Source organism: Barbatula barbatula, assembly GCF_947034865.1.
Source record: "Barbatula barbatula genome assembly, chromosome: 25".
In the NCBI taxonomy this organism is placed as follows: domain Eukaryota; kingdom Metazoa; phylum Chordata; class Actinopteri; order Cypriniformes; family Nemacheilidae; genus Barbatula; species Barbatula barbatula.
In genome coordinates, this window is record NC_136788.1 from 5,882,770 (window position 1) to 5,905,167 (window position 22,398).

The 22,398-nt window shown below is 39.4% G+C and overlaps 2 protein-coding genes across 3 annotated transcripts; one reads left to right on the forward strand and one right to left on the reverse strand.

Annotated features, from left to right (window-relative positions):
- The first annotated feature begins 497 nt into the window (after nt 1-497).
- pkp3a (plakophilin 3a) lies at nt 498-13,545 on the forward strand. The gene is made up of 13 exons (XM_079449671.1): nt 498-892; nt 3,189-3,289; nt 3,914-4,761; nt 6,755-6,878; nt 6,974-7,178; nt 8,536-8,710; nt 9,295-9,412; nt 9,524-9,688; nt 9,798-9,980; nt 10,593-10,746; nt 10,830-11,025; nt 11,120-11,207; nt 12,312-13,545. The coding sequence occupies exons 1-13, from the start codon at nt 667-669 to the stop codon at nt 12,345-12,347; spliced, it is 2,619 nt and encodes an 872-aa protein (XP_079305797.1). The 5' UTR covers nt 498-666; the 3' UTR covers nt 12,348-13,545.
- A 1,472-nt stretch (nt 13,546-15,017) lies between these two features.
- Nucleotides 15,018-21,553, reverse strand: sigirr (single immunoglobulin and toll-interleukin 1 receptor (TIR) domain). 2 transcript variants are annotated; one of them, XM_079450852.1, is made up of 9 exons: nt 21,166-21,553; nt 18,126-18,330; nt 17,226-17,353; nt 16,944-17,084; nt 16,699-16,842; nt 16,211-16,313; nt 15,766-15,916; nt 15,510-15,687; nt 15,018-15,379 (listed from the first exon to the last, which is right to left on the reverse strand). In XM_079450852.1, the coding sequence occupies exons 1-9, from the start codon at nt 21,221-21,223 to the stop codon at nt 15,207-15,209; spliced, it is 1,281 nt and encodes a 426-aa protein (XP_079306978.1). In that variant the 5' UTR covers nt 21,224-21,553; the 3' UTR covers nt 15,018-15,206. The 2 variants fall into 2 exon arrangements, with proteins under 2 accessions (XP_079306978.1, XP_079306979.1); XM_079450853.1 differs by lacking the exon at nt 21,166-21,553 and adding an exon at nt 19,866-20,064.
- Between the last annotated feature and the right edge of the window lie 845 nt (nt 21,554-22,398).

Here is a 22,398-nt window from a genome sequence, read left to right on the forward strand (position 1 = left end):
AGTAAACAAGATACGAAGCGACATGCCAGCTTTCGGCTTCTCGCGTTGCTAAGCGACGGAACAACAACCGCTGTAAACTGACGCATACGTCACATGTGCGTGTCTGCGCGCACCTTCGGTTGTTCGGAGGGGTCCGGCTACGGCCGGAAGTGGTGCAAAACCTCGCCATATAATTACAATAAACTACATTCGCTAACGCTACACCAACCTTACAATAATTAAAATATATAAATCAACCGTACGAGGTAGCGCGCATGCCCAGTGGAGGCGGCCGAACCCCCTTCACAATCGGACCACCGGTGCGCCGTTAAACCTTTGAATCCCTACGGAACGGATCCCAGTTATATTTTGGGGCGATACTACAGTACTAAGTGACCCGAACATGCGTAACAGTCTCCCGTACTGTAGAAACACAGTCAAAAGCTTCCTTCAGCTCTTTCATGAATGTTACCTGGATCAGGTAACACATGACTCACCCGCATGCTCCGCCCACCTGCGAAAAAAAGACGCCTGGATCAGAGCGATCTTCAGCGCAGTCAGTGCAATACCGCGCCGCATTACACCGAGTGACTCGATACGCGGTTATCGTATCGCATCACGGGATCTAGCGTTTTTGCGCGTTTCGCCGGGACTGTTTGCTTTGTTCTCTTGGTGTGACTCCCAATCATGAGTGTGAGAATGACCACCGACAACGTCTTTCATTCGGCGCTCCAGCCCAATCTGACCGTCAGTACGTACGCGGTGCCGTCCGAGAACGAGCTGGCGCACAGCGGGACTCACGCGCAGGAAGATGTCAGATTTAAGCGCGTCCACCAGCAGGTGTCCATGAGACTGGCGGAGAAATCCACGCTCCCGCGCCAGAACGGCTCTTCCGCTCAATACGCAGCTTCAGGTTTGCGCTCTTTGAACTTTTCTAGTCCCTTTCAAAGGCGTTCTGGGGGATTGTATCTCGGCTATATATATATATATATACCTGAGTCCGTCGTGCCATTAAACGCGCTGAACGGTTTTTTCTTTTGCGCTTTGGTGTCATGGGTAACATGATCTGGGTTCGACTTTTGGGAGAGTTTTGCGATTTACGGTGGACAGACTTGATTAAATATTAAAGCAAGCGATAACAGATGCGTTATTGGTGCGGTCGCACTGGCAGGCTGTTGGATGTTGTTTAAACTTACGTGAATGTTTTTGCAAATTCAAGTCAAAACAGCCTGCAGCTAAATCGTGCGGTCACATGACTCGTGTAACTGAATATTCGATTATAAGTCACTTCTTCAAACTATTCATGTTTAAAAGCTTATGTTTAAATACCACGGATACACTTCGTTCACGTTACTTTTAAAACACTGTCATGGATCATTGAAACTGCTCTACAAAATAGGTCTATTTATTATAGTGATATAATACAAAGTAGTTTCATTCTAAGCTCTGTGTCTAAACTTATGACTGATAAGTGTGTCATGTCATTAATGTTAACAAGACATGATTTGTAGTTTTTTTTAGATTTGACACTTTTTCTTTATGCATTGTGGTATCATAATAGATTTTGAATTTGTCATTGATCTTTTTCAATAAGAACTGCGATTTGCAGCACATTATGTAAAAAAGAGGAAGAATCTTAACTGGCAAAATATAAAGACTTGAAAATGCACGCATACTTCCGGTTTTGGTTTGTTTGAACTATTCACAGGTTGGAGGGAGCGAGATTCAAGTGTAATCTCTATTGTTGCTGAACATCAAGTGAGAGTGAAAGACGTGACCCAGCCCAGACGAAAAAGTGCTTAGCATGGCACAACAGGAATGTAGTTTGAGGGTGTCAATCACTTCGCTGTCAATATCACCTGGAAACGGGCGCGTTCATTTCAACAGGACGTTGTTGAATAGACTAGTTTAGGTTTTGAGCACTATTTGTTGGATTTCCCAACTATAGGCTGCGCCTCAAATCTGTCTAAATAAGCATGTTTGGTTGAACAAACACAAATGTGTTATTCGTTGATGTGTACTTTCCATTGAAAGTGATCTGATTTGATCAATTGAATTCAGATACTTCCGGGTAAACCTTTGTGCTTATGGTCGAGTTTAACCGGACCCCTTGTTTTGGCAAGTCAGAACAACCCCGCGTCTTCATGTTACTGGCCTAAAGGCATCAAGGACACGTTTTACTTCTGAAAACTAAATCAGACATGGGTGGGATACCAGCCATAAGTTGCAGGTGTAAGAACGTAGGTCGTACAGTCTGTTTTTACGTCGAATGCCCTAAACGAAAACTAAATTCTCACAATCACCAGTGTTTTTTAAGACTATATTCTTAAGCTGAAATCCACTAATGTTTTAAGCAATATGACAGAGCGGGGCGAGGCAGGGCTTGAAGTGTGTGTTTTTTGGGTAGGGCGTTTGGGAGTGGCATCAAACGCAGCCATCAAACCGGTTCTGTGCTTTCACTGGCTGTTGTCTTCTACTGACTCTCTACACTTATGAAAGCTCACACCACACCCTGATTTACACTCATACACACGTGTACGTGCATGCCCACGGCACGGACGCAAATATGTATCGGACTGAACAACTCAGTGGAAGTTAACAATACCCGCTCTTTGCGGCTAAGCCTTTTTAAAACTTTAGCAAACTTGCATTGCGGTAACTGCAGCGCCTATTTGGGTTGCCACATATGTGCGATGTCATCGAGGACACATGCCGAGCATACTGACTAAACTGTTACTTACCTGACGACTTCCCAGGGCACTAAATCGTTCGCTTATCACCTGAACTTTTCTCGCCCGTTTCCCACCGCTAGCAACTTACACTGTTACAACTTATCACTTTTGCTCTGTGTTTCTGTTTAAATTGTTACTAAATTGTTGCTGTTTGTAGTGTGAATTTTTTATTTGAAAAGATATATATTGACCTGAGAGCTAGAATTGTTCATGAAAATGAACAATATATGTGAATATTTTTTATTAAAAAAATCATTTTTATTTTAGTCTCTGGGAGCAAATTCCACAGTTTGACCGAGTTTCATATACTAAATAAAATATAGTAGTTGAGTTAGTTTTGACAGAAACTAACTTAAAGTTAATTCCAAGAAATGATTATATTGCAGTTTCATTGATCTGTTAAAAACCCATCCATGTTGTTTACATGCATTTTCATATTTGTATAAATTCATCATGTGTTTATTCTTCTTTTTCTAGAGTCTGGGAATTATTCAACGATGACAAAATATCAGACACAAAACTCAACCCCAAATTTTAGTTCAAAATCGTACGTCTATTCTGCTGCAAGACCAGTGATGGTAAAGTTTTTCTACTTTATTATTTTAAGATTACTTCTACATGTTTATATTTGATATATTGAAAAGTTGATCAGATAAATGGTTGGTTTTATTTTTGAAATTATGATGAAGAGTAACTTATGCAACACTGAGACGTATTAAACACTCCCTCTAACTATCATTGATCGGGAAAATGAAGTGCCCCACCCCTTATTTGGCGCCATTGGTTGAATCAGTATTGCTGTGTTGGTGTGATTGGATTTCTCAATCAAGCAAAGCATGTTTTAAAAGTGTGAACACTTTTGGGGGAAACGATTGGCTTAGTTATAGTTTGTTATTCTGTACATATTATGTTGGTAAATGTAAAAGTATTTCAACATAGCGAAAAAATGGACACACTTTATCTTTAATAAATTCTTTTGCCGTGAATGTATGGATGACTGTCTTGTCCAAGTAGTGTGATAGAAATAAATAATGAGGATTGTGCTTGTTAGGTGTGATATTTCACAAGTCAGCTCTACCCATCAATCCCATGTGAAAAGTCACCAATACAAATCTCAGAGTTGCATTCAAGAGTTACTTTCTTGTGGAGTGATATTAGAAGTGTCTCTATTAATATCCCACCAATTTTCACATTTCTTCCAGTCCCAACATGCACCGCAGTACTCCGGTGCCGGTTTCTCGTCTCGCTCCGCCATCGATTTTGCCCCAAAAGCTAAAATGAGCTACACAGCTCGAAGTGGTAGTGGTGGTGGGGGAGGGTCCTACTACCAAGAAGAGCACATCGGTGGCGGTTACCAGCGAGGTGGTTTCCAGACTGCCAGTTTCCACGGTGGTGGTTTCCAGGGTGGCCCGGTTCAACAGCAGCATGTCAACTCAATGACTCGTTCCTTCAGCCGCATGGCGACCGACCCTGAGACCGCCTCGGTGCACTCCATGCACCTGGGAAGCATACCCCGCAAGGGTTATTCTACCTTCATTACACAGGACGACAGCGACGGGAGCGTTTCCGAACGCGACGCCAGCTTTGCGCATCAGGCTTCCGTCCGCAGCATGACCAACGGGTACGTCACCAACACCTACCCACGTCATTCCATTTACTCCACTAGAGGGAACGGATATGAAGGCGGACAGCAGCAGGTCGGTTCCATGACACTACCGACCATGAATCGGTCCCTCAGCACGACGCTCGCGAGTAGCGGGGGAGGCGGAGCCGGGGAACAGGAGGTCTACGTTCGGAGTCAATCTTACAAAGGCCCTGCTTTCCGCACCATCAACCGGATCAACAATCGTCAACAGATGCGTGGGGCCACCATCTCTTCTACCGGAAGCATGTATGGAAGCAGCAGCGGTGCACAGTTCAGCAGTTCCCAGTCCAACCTGGCCATGTCACAAGGAAGAATGTCACGTGCTGGGTCTATGAGGAGTCTGCACAGTGTCGGGAGGGGCATGGATTGCATGGATATGGTCGACGGTATGGGAAACCTTAGCGGGTAAGAGCACTTGTTATAACACTTGAAGAAAATCTTGTTTTTTTTTCTTTTTTTGTTTCTTTAGAGGCACCAAGCAAACATTTTCAAACTTAGTTTTTGTAACATCTTTGAATCATTCAATCAAAGTCTAGAGATGAAGTCTGTTTCGAAACAATTTTTCAGTTTTATGTGTTTTGTTTGCAGCTCAAATATGCATTAGTACATAATGTGAAGTTATGTTGGTTGTGCTTTATTTTACAGTATATGTACCTATAGTGTACTTACCTAAGAAAGAAACGTTTATTTTAAAGTAACTACATGGCATAAGTTTAGATTTTAGGCCGTAGGTTCAGGGTTAGTACCTAATTATTACCCAGTTATTATATTTACTGTATTAAGTACATGGTATGTACATGGGAAACAGGACTATAAAATAAAGTGCTTCCAAAATGTTGTAGGATCCAGAACCACATAAAAATGTATGTTAGATAGGTATTTATATATCATTTAAATGGTTGGTTGACAAATAAAATTGCCCATGTTGTGACAGCAAAAATATTAAAAACAAACTGTTAATAGTTTATTAATTTATATTATTTATATTTATAATATAAAATAGCATAGGAGATTTATCTTCATTGTTAGTTTTTGTCCCCCTTCACACCATAGCACATATGTGCGGTTTATTTGTCAACTATAAATAAATAATCAAATATATAATAATAATCAAATATTCATATATTCCAATGCTACCATTATTCATCCTAAAAAAATGTTCATCCTGTAAATAGACTTTGTTCATACTGCCCAGCCCTGATATACTCATTTATTATTAATCATCATATCTACAGATGTCTTGTATTACATAATCTGGAAATTGTGTCTTAAAGTGATAGTTCGCCCGAAAATGAAAATTCTGTCATCATTTACTCGCCCTCAAAAAGACGGATAAGAAAAATGTTGGTGACCGAACTGCACCGGCCCCCATCAACTTTTATTGTATGGACACGAAACCAATGCAAGTGAATGGGGGCCGGTTAACAACTTTCTTCATAATATCTGCTGTTGTGTTCTGCGGAAGAAAGTCATACAGGTTTGAAATGACAAAAGGGTGGGTAAACGATGACATCATTTGTATTTTTGGGGGAACCATCACTTAAATTAAAAAAGCTAAAGTAGTAAGTTTGCAGCACTGGTGCAAAAAAGGTTACTCAGAAACAATAATTACATGATGTGTCCAAACAAAAAACGTCCTTATTGCGTTCGGTGAAAAACGTTCTAAATTATGAGTCTCAACATCCCTTTTGAAAATGTAATAATCATTTTGTGTTTTATTTGTAGTAAACCCATAGGAACCACATAGAAACATTATAAATTTCCCTAAGTTTCTAAATAAACACTGCTTGTTACTGTTAGCAGATTAGCATGTTTGGTATTAGCATGTTTCGCTTGATAGCTTAACACTTAACGTGTTTCTGAGCGTGCAGTTATGGATAACAGTGTTTATGTGCAGAGACTGCAGCGGACGACCTTTGAACTATGAAATTATTCATTCTTAGATTTAACAGCCTGTCATTACACCCACATTGAGCTTATCTTTCCCTCTTGTTGGTAATGTACTGTATAAGGGTGTGTTTGATATCGCCCAGCCCTGTATGTAAAAAGTGAAGAGGTAGTCTGTTCCGCAGGCACACCTAAACCAGTCCAGCCACCTCGCACTATACACGCCCTGGGAAAGAAACTCATAGCACTACAGCAACATAAACATGCACGGGGAGGAATGTCCTCTTTGCCAAAACAGTTTGAAAGTCATGTTGACTTTTGAAAAAACTATTAGTTGAAGTCTGAATTAGTTGTGTAAGAAGTTCACGAGCTTTGAAGACATAGTCTACCCAACTTCAGAATATCAAGTTATTATATACACAAATACTACCTTTTTTTACAGGAGTAAGAAACGTGTATTAAACATTTGCGTTTTGTAATTTCTAACGAAAAACAAATCGTTTCTGTTTAGACTCGACAACCTGGACATGCCTACTGCCATAAACTATCTTGCTCAGCCCGATCCTGAAATTCAGATGCTGGGAGCTGCCTACATCCAGCATGAGTGTTACAATAGCGCCGAGTCAAAGAAAGCTGTATGTTTTTATCTAAAGAAATATTCACCGGCTTTATTAGAAAACGTGTTTTTTAAGTGGATGACACTGAAGCATATGAACGCTTTCTACGGCAGGTGTACCAGTTGAAGGGAATTCCTCTTCTAGTGCAGCTGTTTAACACCGGCAATGAGGAGGTGCAGCGTTACGCCACCGGTGCCACCAGGAACCTCATCTATGAGAACATGGAGAACAAAACGGCCCTCATTGAAGCCGGCGGCATTCCCAAACTTGTAGAGGCTCTCAAAGAGCCAGATGATGACCTGCGCAAGAACATCACAGGTGAGCATCATTTATTCACCCTGATGTTTATTCAAAACTGAATGACTTTGTTTACTCTGCAGAACACAAAAGATATTTTGAGCCCCGTTGACTTCCATTGTACGGACACGAAACCACTCAGACATTTTATCAAAATATCTTCTGTTGTGTTCCATAGAAGAAAAGTCATGCGTGTTTTGAACGAACTATCCCTTTGAAGAGAATCGCTTGAATTTGTTTAAATGAAAAGCTTTTGCTTTCCAATGTTATTTAACCAAATGCACTCATAATTGAACTCACTATTATTTACATCTGTCCTTGAAGTGAATGGGATTTCTTGGCTCTTGAAATCTTGATGCATACATGTAGTAAAAGATGAATTATTAACTTGAAATGAATACAACGTAATAAAACATTCAGATAAGGCTCATACAAAGAGCATTTGACATGGGAGGGGATTGATTCGCATATTGATGTTAGCATGTTGCTAAGCTAATTTGACTTCATATGCTAAAAGTAGAATATATAGCAAAACCAACAATTATAATTTTTCTGTATTTGTTTATAATCGAATACAATAATGTGTACAAATATTATTAACTTACATACAGATCTAGTACATACAGATAGTATCTGATCATATGTTTGTGTTCAGTCAACATTTCACTCCTCCATCTCGGAATGATTTGAATCAGCTTTTAACAGTGCATTCTGGGATTGCATTTGCTGAAGAATTTGGCCTAAATGATGTGTCTTTTGAATCTGTTGCTTTTTAAATGCCAGGAAATAGCATTTGAATGTGTTTTAGATGGCGAGTGTCTGAAAGGCTCTATAAAGGGCGTCGGCCATTCTCTTAGAATTGCATCAGGCAACGTTAATTATTACTCGTTGTCCCGACATGTGCAGAAGAATGACAGGAGTGAGTCGGGTTGAGCTCAGTCGGAACAGCTTGCTGCATGTCTGGAAATGCACAAACTGCACTAAACATCTCACCTGTGAGAACCAAATCGCGAAAGTTTTCAAGATAGTTCTCATAAAAATTGAGGAGGTCGTAAATCTTTAAAAAAGATGTCAGATTCTGAAATTCCATTCACAAACGTTTTTTGTTATACTTGATAAGCAGAATTGCATCGAATTTTAAGATTTGTTTTCGGAGAATAGATAAATGTACTTTAATACGAAAATAATTGTGTCCACAGGAAAGCATTTCTGTGTGTAGTAATTTCTGTATTCTGATTTCTTTTTCCCACCAATTCTCTGGGCTGTTGTTTTCTTATTCTTATCTTTATTCAAATTTTTATCTATTTCCCATGCTACTTTCCCATGCCCTCTTCTCTTCCTCGTTCCCTTTATCTCCCTCCTCTCTCGTTCCCTGTAGGTATCCTATGGAATCTCTCGTCTAAGGAGAACCTGAAAAATAAATTGGCACGGGAAGCTCTTCCCGAATTGACAGAGAAGATACTAATTCCCCTCTCGGGTAGCGGTCAACCGGACTTTATTGAACTGAACACCTCAGAGACGGACATCTTCTACAACACCACTGGATGCCTCAGGTACACCACACTATACACACATGCACAGACACTTTTTTTTGTTGCTCCGTATGTGTTCTTTTTCCTACATTAACATTTTTGACATATATAAATAATTTAGTAATATTTCGAACGAGTCTTAAGTATGTTTGAGGTTTTATTTCTCGTAAGAAAATAACGTGGGCATCCCCCAGACATGCGTTTTTGTAATGTGCTCCAACAATGAACAAAAAAAAGTCTTTTTATAAATAACAGGCAGTGATAAAACCTGTTCGTTGTTATTTCATGTTACATCATTTCACTAAATGGAGCATTTTAACGATAAAACAGAACCGTAAGGTACAGAGTTCCCATTTTATTTATTACAGTACCCGTGAGAATCCATTCAAATTCACAGAAATAAAAAAGGGTCTAGAAGTCTAGACGAGCATTTAATGATGCCAATTCAGAGTAAAAATTTGCCTAATATGAAAATCATGAGAAACTGCACAATGCATAAAATCATGCTCTTATTTTGGCTTCTTTTTTTTATGCAAAAAAGAAAAAACTGTTTTATTTTGCACAATTAATGCGTGTATATTTATCATTTGTATCTCTTTGAACAGGAACTTGAGCTCAGGGAGTCAAAAAACCAGACAGCAAATGAGGGAGACCAATGGCCTGGTGGATGCTCTGATTGAATATGTTAAGAAGTGTATTCAGGACACTAAAATAGAGGAAAAGGTAATTGTGTGACATTATTACAGGCTGCTTATCAGCGAACTGCAAAACCTGTTTTAATGTCGCACCATGCGTGTGTTTAAATTGGAATTCACGTGAACTTTCTTCTTTCAGGGTGCAGAGAATGCTATGTGTGTTTTGAGGAATCTGTCCTATCAGCTGTACAGTGAGATTCCCTCGCAAATGCTAACACGATTGGAGGGTCCCATTCGTTCTTCAGGTTCTTCAAAGGGTGAACCTATCGGCTGTTTCACCCCTCAGAGCAAGAAGGCCAAAGATGTGAGGAGCCACTTAAAGCATTTTTGAGCGAGTTTAAAATGTCCCACTTTTCCTAAACTCGTTGCATTCTGGGATTCGTTGTTCGAACGTAGTTTCTTCTTGTTTTCAGAGGCAAAATCAGGACCTTACCACATTTTCAGAAGTGTCAAAGGTTCCGAAAGGTATGGAGAAGCTGTGGCACCCTGAGATCGTGAACTTTTATCACCAGGTGCTGCAGCGCTGCGAGATCAACAGCATGACACGAGAAGCGGCAGCCGGAGCCCTCCAGAACATCACTGCTGGAGACAAAAGGGTGAGATGTTCATTTTCTCTTAGTGGTATTTGCTTCAAGTAAACTAGAAACAGCTTAGCAACATCCTAACTCCATACTCTCTTGGCACTGCCAACTTGCCACTAAGTTAAACCCTAGCAACCACTCTGTAAATGTCTAATAAGCCTCAAGGTCATGCCAAAGCAACATCCAAGCCGTGACTTGGGCTATCAATGGCCTTGCAACCATCCAGAATACCTTGGCAACTGCTTAGCAGTGCCCTAGCAACCACTCAGAACACCTTAGCAACACTCTAGGTATCATAAAAAGCGTAATAACTACCCAGAATAATGCCTCGCAACAACTAAGCATCCATCCAGCTGAGCTATAATATATTTCTTGTTTATTATAATTTGATTTTGCTTTATTTTCATTTTAACAGTTGTATTCATTTTACTTCATTTTTAACTTTCGTACTACGTGCATTTGTAATTTTATTATTTATTTATGTATGTTTCATATTGCTACTTAAGTTACATTTATTCTAATTAAGTTCTATGTTTTTTTTCTAGTTATTTTATAATAAATAGTTTTTTGTGTATTATACAGTCTGATTTAAAATAAATCTAATTTTTACTCCTTTCATTCTCTTAGTGGGCGTCCATCTTGAGTCGCATAGCGATAGAACAGCAAAGGATGTTGCCCACCATCATTGATCTGTTGAAGACCCAACACGACCCGGAACTCCGCGCTCTCACCGGCCTCCTCAGGAACCTCTCCCGCCACGCTAAAAACAAAGACGATATGGGTAAGCTTCCCTTCCGCCGCCCGGAGTCAGCCCCACATCTGTGGCATAAATGCATCTCATGACTCGATTTCTCACTGTTTCAGCCACCAAAGTAGTCCAGCATTTGATTCCCAAGCTGCCCAAAGACGGAAATCAGAAGGACGTGTCACCCGACGCGATAGTGAACATATGCGGTGCTCTCAACAACCTAGTGACCGGCAGCAGTTTGGCAGCAAGAGATATTGCCTACTTCGATGGCTTACCCAAGCTGTGTGGCATCAAGAAAATTCATGATGGCGGGTAAAACTAAAAGTCGTTCGGCTAGACCAGAAATATTAACATTCAATTGTATTATCTTCACACCATTGACGCATCATTTCCTATATTTGTCCAGTCCCGGCAAACTAAAAGCTGCCAAAGCTGCGGCGACAGTACTAAGCAACATGTACCAGTACAAGAAAATACACAAAGATTTCAAAAGCGTAAGTTTTGAATACATGTTTACAATAAAAACATTTGTTAAAATCATTACATTTGTTAACATTAGTAAGAGCGTCAGCCAACATGAACCAACAATGAGCAATATGGATATTTGTAAACTGCCTTGCATATTTATTCAAGAGTAAACGTGCCTTTTTCTTCAAATGGCTCTTTTTGTTTTACTTCTAAAGAAATGAATAGCACTTTTAAAATGCGAGTAGTGTAGCGCTTAAAGGTTGTATTTGTTTAAAGTAAACATATTTTCATCCAACAAGAACAACCTCCTTTTTAGAATGTGCGTACGTATTTTTATTGGTCTTTTTACGTGTTGCGAACCAGAAGTCACGGTGTGTCATCTTTTGAATAAATGACTGTTATCCGCCTTGCCCTCCAGCCATTTTCCACTCAAACACAAACATATGTACACACAGCAAACATTTTCACAATCAACAGATAATAATAGATATAATAATAAATAACCACCCGATGTACTGTATTTGGCTGTCTATTTGATAGTTTCCAAAACACACAATATAAGACATGGGGAATATTTTTGGGTGTGTTAAAATTTTGACGCAGAAGTTCAGCCCCACATAGAGATTATTGTGTAGCATGCAGGTGATTTCCTGTGAGCATGTCCCGACACACCACAGAATGCCAAAGGTGAAGAACCGTGCTAGTATAGAGCTGAGATTAAAGCCATGGTGCTATCTAATATCAAGTTTAACTTTGAACACTTTTTTCGGTAAAAATACAGTATTTCCTCCTGATTTGTGGAAAATATGTTATCTTAATCGACAAATAAATATTGTGGTTGCATTCGGTAGTTGATATTACAACCAATGTGTTCCAGAATTAAAGCTAAAAGCAGTCCAAAAATTACATGTTTGTACCAAAGGAAGTGTTTAAATAAGGCATTTGTATTTAGATTTTCTGAAAGGTGTAAATAATCTGTGTGTGCCGTCCAAACAGCAACGTTGGTTCAACCAGTGGCATGTGTTTGGGGCGGGACTATCTTGTTTTGTCCAATGGCAGATGGGGGGAGTTTTGGGAAACCTGTGTGAAAATAAATATTGATTTGCCTTATTATTTGCTTTGTTTTACAGAAAGGGTTTCAGAGAGAAGATTTTGAAGAGATTTAAAACAATCTTCAGCCGTTTGGCTAATACATCTATCATCATTTAGAAGACATTTTATAAAAAAACAATGGAAAACAGCAGATCCGCTAAAGAAAATGGTCATGGGAGGATTGAGAGATACAGCACAACATGAAAACAAAAGAAAAATGAAAATATGCACAAGACTTTAGCGATTTTTCCTAAAATCCTCAGGGATTTGTTGCTTCGTCTATCCTACTGTTGTGTTTTTATTATCTGTCTCTTGCAGATTTACGGGAACGCAGACTAGTCATGATAAGATCACTCATTTCATTATTGCGCTCTTTTATATGGTTGCCAGGAAAGACATGAAACAGGAAAATCGTAATGGTTTTACACAGCAATGGACAGATTTGTGCTGTTAGTTATAACAAATGTGCTAGTTTGTTTAAAATCCGGGTTTGCTATAGTTCTGGTGCTTTGCGTGTACAAATAAGCTTCTTGAGCAAAATTATATAGCGATATTTCATGTGCAAATAATGATGTTTTAAAATGAATTGTATGAGAACGAATGTTTGAATGTATAATGTGGGATTGCATTAAACCGACAGTCTGACAGGCTCACGGGTGCCATCCGCATTGCACAGAGTTGTCTGATAGAAGATGCATTAGGACGGTGTAATGAGATATCATTTTGACAAATTAATATAGATGTTTAATCAATGCAGTTAACAAAACTGCAAAACAGTGTTTATACTTGGCAGTAACAATGCACATCGATATATTTTCTTATAGGAGATCTGTAAGAGAATGTGAATGTCTTTTGTTTATAGATGTATGTATTTGGTGCAATATGTGCATTCCTTTGACAGTAAGCAACTTTACCCATATTAGTAGTGTTATTTTTTGTATGATCTTTTTTTATCGGTCATTAAAGGTTGAATGTGAGGTGTGGATTGGTATGTTTTAGCTTATATTTAATCATGTATGTATGCGGCATAATGTTCTCAGACTGTTATGAATTTGTAATCTTTACATATCTGTGACATGTCTTTGCTGGATCAGGAATGAAACCGGCTGAGAGGTCTTCTGACCTTTAAGAATGCGCAGGATGTTTCCTCTAATGCATTCATCATTTCCATTATAAAACATCTTGTTTTTTATAACTCGACAACACATGAATTGTACAATCAAAGTGTCGTATGTATATGTTGATATTAACAATAAAAAGCAAATAAATGTTGTTGTCGAACTTGCTCATTGTTGAGACGAGATCCAATCCTGCGACCTCTTAAAGGGAAAGTACACTTTCTGAAAATTCTTAAAATGCTTTGTAAAACAGATTACGAGGCGTGTTTGGGTAAAGCTAGTAAGTCGGTTACCTTGTACCGCATTTTTGTTCGTCGACCCATCCCATAAACATACTTTCTGTTTTCGCACGTGACAGTCAGCTGCCACACCCAACTTCTTTAAGAGCCTTAAGACACATCTGCTTTATCCCATAACCGCGTTTCTACACATCTGCTACACTCCATAACCTCTGTGTGTAATAATGTTGATTGATGACAACGGTTTTTTGCTGTATATGTCTCAAATTCTATACGTTCTGACGACCTGTCGCTCGGGGCGACTCGAGTAAATTATATATACCGTCCACTTTCTACAGGTCACACCCACAGCTAGGTGACAGACTGTTCCCTCTAAAGTGTTGACTGATGGCAGTTTCTGAGAATAAGGGTCAGCGGTGTATTTACCTTGAATATTGTTCCACCTGTTGCACGGGTGTCAATTGTGACGGTATATTTTCTGATCAATCCCATTTTGCCTCGTTTCTGACGGCTAAATGAAAGATTATACGTTGTGGGCGTTTTAATATTACTTTAAGATGTCGTTTACTATGCTTCCCTCTGCTGGTAGAGTTGGTCGGCATTCTGTGCAATTTAAAGCTCCGATTCTTTAAGAAACAGTACAAAAGTACATTATAAACGGTGTTCAACACGTTCTTCTTATCTTACGCCGATTCACAACTATAAACTTACATCATTGATTTATAATTTGAACCGCCAGGTACGATTTCGTGGGAATGTGCGTCCCCTTACGAAAATGAACCATTATTTTATCACAGTAAAAATAATAACAAAATAACGTGGTTTCTGCAGTCAAACTATAAGGTTTTGCCGATAATAATGAATATACAAAATAAAACATGGTTACTACACTTTTATCACAAAAAACGTGGTTAATATATGTGAGGGTCAGATTGCCATTATTTGACTCCAACACGCGCAATAAAAGTAAGTACATTAATTATCTAAACATATATTTATGTTTAAAGCAGTGATTGGGATAAAGACACCATTTACAATGCGTAGCTTTTATTGTGTAATGGACTGGCTAAGGCCAGTTATTAGCATATTTGAGACGCTAGCGCGTTGAATTTGCATTCTGCCTCGACATTATGTCATCCTATTCTCTTACCTCGCATGCTGTTTTAACACAGGCTGAATAAATACTAATAAAGATATTCTTTACTTTTTGTTGTTGTTTGTAGGTAGGTTGTAAGCATTTTTAAAAAAGGAGTCTGAAAAGTCGCCAAATGTGTGGACATATATTAAACCAAGCTGGCTTTGAGAGCGAACTCAATGTTAATAGAAAAATTTAATTGATTTATGTTGCATTTTTATTTACGGTTTATTAAATGAAACCAAACAAAACCACAGTCATTACAATTTTATTAAAATATATACAGAACAGAATTGGCGATGACTGCACACGAAATGCTGTTAAACATTTTGCATAAAAACAAAGAGATGTGCATAGTCAAAATATAAAAAACACGCGGCGATATAGTGCAGACTGCTGGTTAAACACATGAAAACACAGAGACAACATCAAAGGAGTGTCTTATATATCGTCCTCTGAGACCAGGCAGTAAAAGTCTGTGCGGGCGGCATAGTCTCTAGAGCCAAGGTCAGACACGTCTATCTCAGGAGCCCGGGGTCCAGTTATCGCTTCTGGACCTGCAGGGAGGACTGGAGCTTTGTTGGACAGAGTCTTGTAGATAGGCAAACGCAGACCTGTGAGTTAAACATATATAGACGTATACGTTGAAATAAAATCTAAAGTTTACCGTGTATCGTTCTCGTCCTGACATTTAATAAAGATAAACTTGTTCGGTTGTGCATGTGAAGTGAGGTTTATCGTTACCCAGGTCTCCTGCTGGATCTGGGTCCGGTCTGCAGTCCAGGTAATCCAGCTGCTGCGTGATCATGGGATCCTCATCGCCCTGCAGTAAAGTTTGCGGATCGCCCCCAGACTCGCAGTGAAACATCACCTTGCGTGGCATTGCTAAAGCGAGAGACTTCCAGAACCCTGAAGAAGGGGTCTATAAGAAGAACGAGAGAAAGATGAAGTGCGCTCAGGTGCTTGTGTAAGAGTGTAGAGAGCACTGTGAGGTCCTCACTATAGAGTGTGCTCCCCAGGTGAGAGTCGTGATGCGAGACTGCTGGTGTTTTAGCTGCTGAAGGATGGCTGGGCTCATTTCCTTTTGTTGGGACTGAAAAATGATGAAGATGGGCTTTCCTGACAGCTCCATCAAATGCGAGACACCCTGTCTGAAACGATTCGTTAAACAGCATTTATAGGCTTTGGTTACCCACAAATATTTATTCACTCTCGTGTCGTTTAACACATGTATGTGACTCTTTCTTCGGTACGCCACGTAAAAGACGACAGGAGAAGATATTTTGAGAAATGTCTCAGTGGTTTTGTGTTCATACAGGGGAAGTGATTTTTTACAGAATTAGGTGTATGTATGTTATGAGAAATCAGAGATCTTGAGACTAATAGACTAATCTAAAGTAACCATCTGTCGTATCAGATATATTACTGTATGTGGTAGACTTGACCTAAAGTTTGTGGTACACCACTCCTGCTCCAGGTACGACTGGGACATCACCACGATTAACCGCCGACAGCGACTGATGTTCATAAGAAGTTCTGCAGACGGCTCTGCGGACGAGACATTTGAAAAATTCATGACTGATGATTTTCATATCAGCCATCACAGTTATGTAGTGATGAAAATATTTTAATATATAACATATTTAAACCCTTTTAATGTGATAGGTCACCCCAAAATGTTGTCATTATTTAATCACCCTTAATGTCATTTCAGACCAGTTTGACTTTCTTTCATCTGCAGAACAGAAAACGAGATATTCTGAGGAATGTTGTGAACCGGCACCCATTGACTTGCATTGGTTTGGTGTCCATATAGGAGTGAATGGGTGCCAGCGACTTCAAAGGATCTTCTTTTGTGGTGAGTAAATGATGACAGATTTTCATTTTTGGGTGAACTTTCACTTTAAGATTTGTCTAGGGTTGGATGATTTACCGGCTCCAGGAAGGATGTTTGTGTCGTTGAGCAGAAGCTTGTGGCCGTACTTGTTCTCCAAGTGGGGTTTCAGAATAAAGTTGACAAACTTCCGGTCATTGTCATTGTTGACATACGAGACGTAGGCATCGTGCATTTTGCCATCTGAGAAACAGCAAAGAACAAAAGCTCAAAACAGTGAATTATTAAAAATGAAGTATGCAAATGTTGGCTGTAAGCTTTTGTTTAATAAAATGTGAACTTGCCATTGAGCTCATACTCCCCGTATACGTTCTTATACCAGAGTTTGAGATTGAGTCTGCATTTGGTATAGACCAACGCTGAGAGAGCGAGAACTAGCAACAACACCACCGATGCCGCCACAGCCCCTGAATGACTTGGGTTTTCTTGGAGTAAACATTGATAAATAACATCTTTCACCGTATTGAAATTTACTATTCACACTGAAAATGTACAAAAACTGTGCAGTTGACCTATTCCAACTCGAAAAGTGCTCAAATGACTGCATCAAAGTGATTGTCTCTTACTGTATTCCTGAATGTTGAATTGTGCTGTGCTGTTTCGCACCACACAGGAGTAGACGCCAAAATCAGCCTTATCTTTCAATGTCACTGTTAGTTTACTGCTGTCAATGATATGACCCTCATCTGTGTACCTGTAAGATGAAGATCAACGTCTGTTCATCTGCACATCATTTCTGATCAAACGTGCTTAGAGCACACTGGTTTATTAACAATTAATATCAATTGGACAAATATTGCTGTGTCTAAGTCTTGAATTGTCATATGGACATGACGAAACAGAACAGTGTTATTTAAACAACTATTTTAATAGTATTATAAGACATCAAACATATATTTCATAACAACATAAAATAAATAGTAACACACAAGTTATGTTCGGAATAAAATACTATTACCAGTTGTACAGTACAGTATGTATAGACCGTACGCACATTTGAATTGTGTGTATTGCAAGTTGTATTTTTTTCTTTTTTCTTTATTTTGTAACATTATTACCTAAAGCTGGGACATTTGTACATAAAATGAAATACAAAAATGCCAATGAATGACATAAGCAGGATAACGCACAATATTATCATGATAAGTCATATCTATAAATAAATAAACAATATCAGTAAATGTTTGAAATCAATAATGCTATCGGTCAAATTCCCCTTTAATTTTGTTTTTTTTTCGAGGAAAAGCTTTTAACAGACACTGGATTATTAACAATAGTTTTAAATAATCATAGTTTTCAATATCAGTTATTCTCAATACCTGTGTATTGTTTCACCCTTACTGTAAAGTGTACCGTAAACTAGGATTACATTTTAGCTTTGATTTGTGATGAAGTGTTGCATTACGATAAAATTGCTATAAACTTTAAGGTGCACGTATTCAGAATACTGCAATGCATGTACCCACCAGCCTTTTATTTCTTGAGGGTAGACGGTGTAGTTGGTAAGAGGCGTGCCGTCTTTCATCCAGTCCAGGGGGTCTTTACAGTCTAAATCTGTGGCATTGAACCCCATGAAGGCTGTGCAGGTGAGGATCACGCTGGAGCCGAGCGTTCCCATAACACTTTGATTCTCATCATGCTTGAACTCCGGAGACCTGCTGCACAGCAGATCTTTGTGTGTAAGAGAACAGAAACCTGTGTTAGCTGTTTGCTACAGTGGATTAAGATTCAGTTTTAGCAGTTTTACGACCAACGGTTTGTAGGAGACGCATTCATAAGTGAGATTAGAATTGAAAAGTATGGACGAGCACACCTGTACGAGTCTTCAACGTGGCACTCGGCTAAAAACAATGACTTCTTTATCAGCGTAACCTTGCTTGGGACTTGGAAGGGTATCTAATCTCAGAAGAGATGAAACACTCTGACGCTGCATATTCCACGTGTCTGGATACAATGTTCCTTGTTTGCTTACACATGTATGGTATAACGTTGAAATGCAGTTATAAAAAATTGACATCAATTACAAATGAATTATTTACTCGCCCTCCAAACCTGTATGACTTGAACAACATAGGGGTGAATAAATGATGACAGCATTTGGTTTATTTGGAAACTCTTAAAACTCATCTGCTAAAGGACAATAAGATACAGTCTTGGTTTAGGAGAAAGGTGCAAACTTCATCAAATGCAGTTTACTGTAAAGTAAATCAAAAAGGTTGGTACAGAGTGACCAACCTTACAAAAAAAGGTAAACATAGCAACGACTCAATGAGCTATTTATTAACACATTCAATGACCTCAAACAGACGAATAACAAGTGTGGTAAATGTTTAGGTGTTTCTATTATATACTGTCTTTATGCTAAATCTGTGTATAAAAGCACACAGTTTATTTTACTGATCTGTCGGACAACAAAGTCGTGGAAGCCTGTTGCGTTGGTACAAAGGGTCCTATTGAAAGAACTGGGAAAGAAACTAGGTTTTACCAGCTCTCTTGGTAAATGGGTACCAATGTTGACCCGGTTTTAGGCCGCAGGTAAGAATTCAGCCTACGCAAGCTATCCAGACATGAGTTTTAACAAGTGCGCAATTCACATTTGCAAATATTCAAAGCATGTAGAAAGAATCCTGTCATTTCTTCCTGTAGCCGGATAACGTAGTTCAATCGCCCTTTCCCAAAATATATTCATGTGAAAAATATTAACGTCATGTGTGATGCTGTGCAGAGTTTAAAAAATAATGACTATTCAAACAGGTATTTGTAGCACTCCTCCTATCCGCCATTGGTTGTCAAAAAGCTAGTCCTGCATTAAAGTCACGCCATTGGTCGAGCCAGTGTTGACTATAAAATTATAAAAAATAAATACAATGAATTTGAAAAAATGCATCGGTCCTCCCCTCTAAACAAAAATGCCTCGTAAATGTAAATATTACCGATCTGAGGTCATGTGTACAGGACTGCAGCAAAAGAGAATTGGGAAAACAATAACACGAGTGCAAATATTGAGCGTTGACGTGTGAGAACAATACAACAGTGGATTGCTCATTTTATGGTCCTTTTCACGCAAGTTTTAACCGTCAAACAGACATTTAAATAGGTGTCGGGAGGGCAAGAATGTCCTCACTTTACTCTCTTAGTCCTTATTCAACTTGGTGTAAAACTCAAACTGGTTCACACACAAACAAAAAGAATGTAAACACGCTTACAGAACCGGAAGAGCTGAGAATCATCACAACAGGTTTGGCGAAAGAAAGCTTTATGCTAATAAAGACATTTGACATAAACACTAGAGAGGAGTGTTACGCTTAACCTTGGCATACGCATAAACACCTTCATATCACTGTTGTTACTGTAAAGAGTGACTATTGCATTGGTCACATGTTCTCTCTCTCTCTCTGTGTGTGTAATGGTATAGTAGGTTTATTGTTTAGCAGCCAATATCCTCATTCAATCATTAAACAGGAGCAGCTGTGTTAAACAAGCCGTTTCCAGGTACAAAGTTTCCATCAGAGGCTGACTTTTGGTTTTTTCATTCTGCTGGGCAAACAAAGCCGTGCGACACAAAACAAAACCAACCTGACGAGCAACACCTGTATTTTAGCTTGAAGTGTGAAAGCTATGCAAAGTTAAGGCTGGGCATTACATTTAGACATTCAACATGATCTTTTATCCAAATTGAGGAAGAGAATGAAGCCATTTCTCTTAGGGAGGCAACAGTTTCATTCAGACGCTGTTACAAATGTTGTATTTCTATATATTGAGTTGTTTATATCAAGTCAACACTGAAAATGCGTCGTTTCGTTTCTATGCAAACATGCAAACAATCTGTTTACAAACACTTTTACGTAATGGCTCAAATCAGATTTTGCACAAACTTGTGGAGTCCGTGCCAGCTCGAGTGCATAAATGCTGACATTAAAGCAAAAAGATATAGATAGATAGATAGATAGATAGATAGATAGATAGATAGATAGATAGATAGATAGATAGATAGATAGGTAGGTAGGTAGGTAGGTAGGTAGGTAGGTAGGTAGGTAGGTAGGTAGGTAGGTAGGTAGGTAGGTAGGTAGGTAGGTAGGTAGGTAGGTAGGTAGGTAGGTAGGTAGGTAGGTAGGTAGGTAGGTAGGTAGGTAGGTAGGTAGGTAGGTAGGTAGGTAGACAGATAGACAGATAGACAGATAGACAGATAGACAGTTAGATAGATATAGATATAGATGGACAGATAGACATATAGACAGTTAGATAGGTATAGATATAGATACAGATAGACAGATAGACAGTTAGAAAGATATAGATACAGATGGACAGATAGACAGATAGATATAGATATAGATACAGATAGAAAGATAGACAGTTAGATAGATATAGATGGACGGATGGACAGACAGACAGATATAGACCGATAGACATACAGATATAGATACTGATGGACGGATAGACAGTTAGACAGATACAGACAGACAGACATATATAAACTACTACACGGATGAGTTATAAAGCACTTACCAAGAGATTTGGTTCGGGTTAGGTATGTCAGATACAGAATCGCAAGACTCCTCCACATCGCAGCCCTGGTGTAGATCGTCTCATCAAAGGTATAACAGCCGTTCAGGTGAAGTCAGCAAATGCACTTTAAACATGAAAGTTTTCCCAGCAGTCCGCGCTCTGCAGGTACATGGAAACACGGAAGGTGCGCGCCGGTTCAACAGACCGTCTCCTGGAATAACTTGCATTGGGAATAGAGGGTCACGTGATGCAGGTGCTGCTCACCTGTGCTTTATATTAAAGCGCGTTAATGGAGCGGACGCTGTTAAAGCGAAACTACTCTACGCGTCATTAAACGCGGAAACGCGCGTTGAAAAACGGTCCGTGTGACTCGCGGATCTTGTTTTTCAATGTGTCGTTTACATATATACTACATTCACACCTCTGATTTATGAGGTATAGTTGTATATATGTTAACACAAAGTTGTAGTGTTTAAATGGAATGGCTATAAATGCGTTATTATTAATACATCCAGACGTTACAGTGTTGGAGAATATCCCAAATCCTAACTGGTGTCTTGAACCCATCATAGCAACCCCATTATAGCACACAGGCCTGTCTGGGAGACGTCTATTTGATGTCTGCATTTACATCTGCAAGACAAACTTTTATTAGATGGTTTGCTCATCTACAATACGTCTCCTGACAGATGTCATATAGATATCTAGAAGTGCCCAGACCCAACATTGGCCGCTGCATCGTACAGAGCCGCCATTACAGTTTGAAAGTGACAGACTATTCCTGGGGGCCGAGGACCCCGACACGGAGGTTTATGACCTCCGTGACACAGGGAAGGTTGGGAGCACAGCAGGATCCCCAATATCATCTTGTGGGACCCAGGATTGTACCATAGCCTTTCCAGTCCATGAGGTATTCAAGCTTTCCACCCCGACATTGGGAATTCAAGATCTCACGGACGTAGAAGACGCCTTCCTCCTCCTCGACTGGTGGCAGGGGAGTTCCTCTTCCTCGCCAGGCTCTGTGGAAGGAGGTCAAAAGGGCACCGTAAGGTTTTAAGGGAGAAACATGGACAACTGGGTGAATACGGTAGTGAGTTGGAAGCTTAAATTCAGAGGTGACAGGGTTGATCTCCTTGACTGTTTTGAAGGGGTCGATGTAGAGGGAGGTAAACCTTTGCACTTAAACTTCTGAACCAGATGTGTTTCGTTGGAGTCTGGGAATATATTGACGGT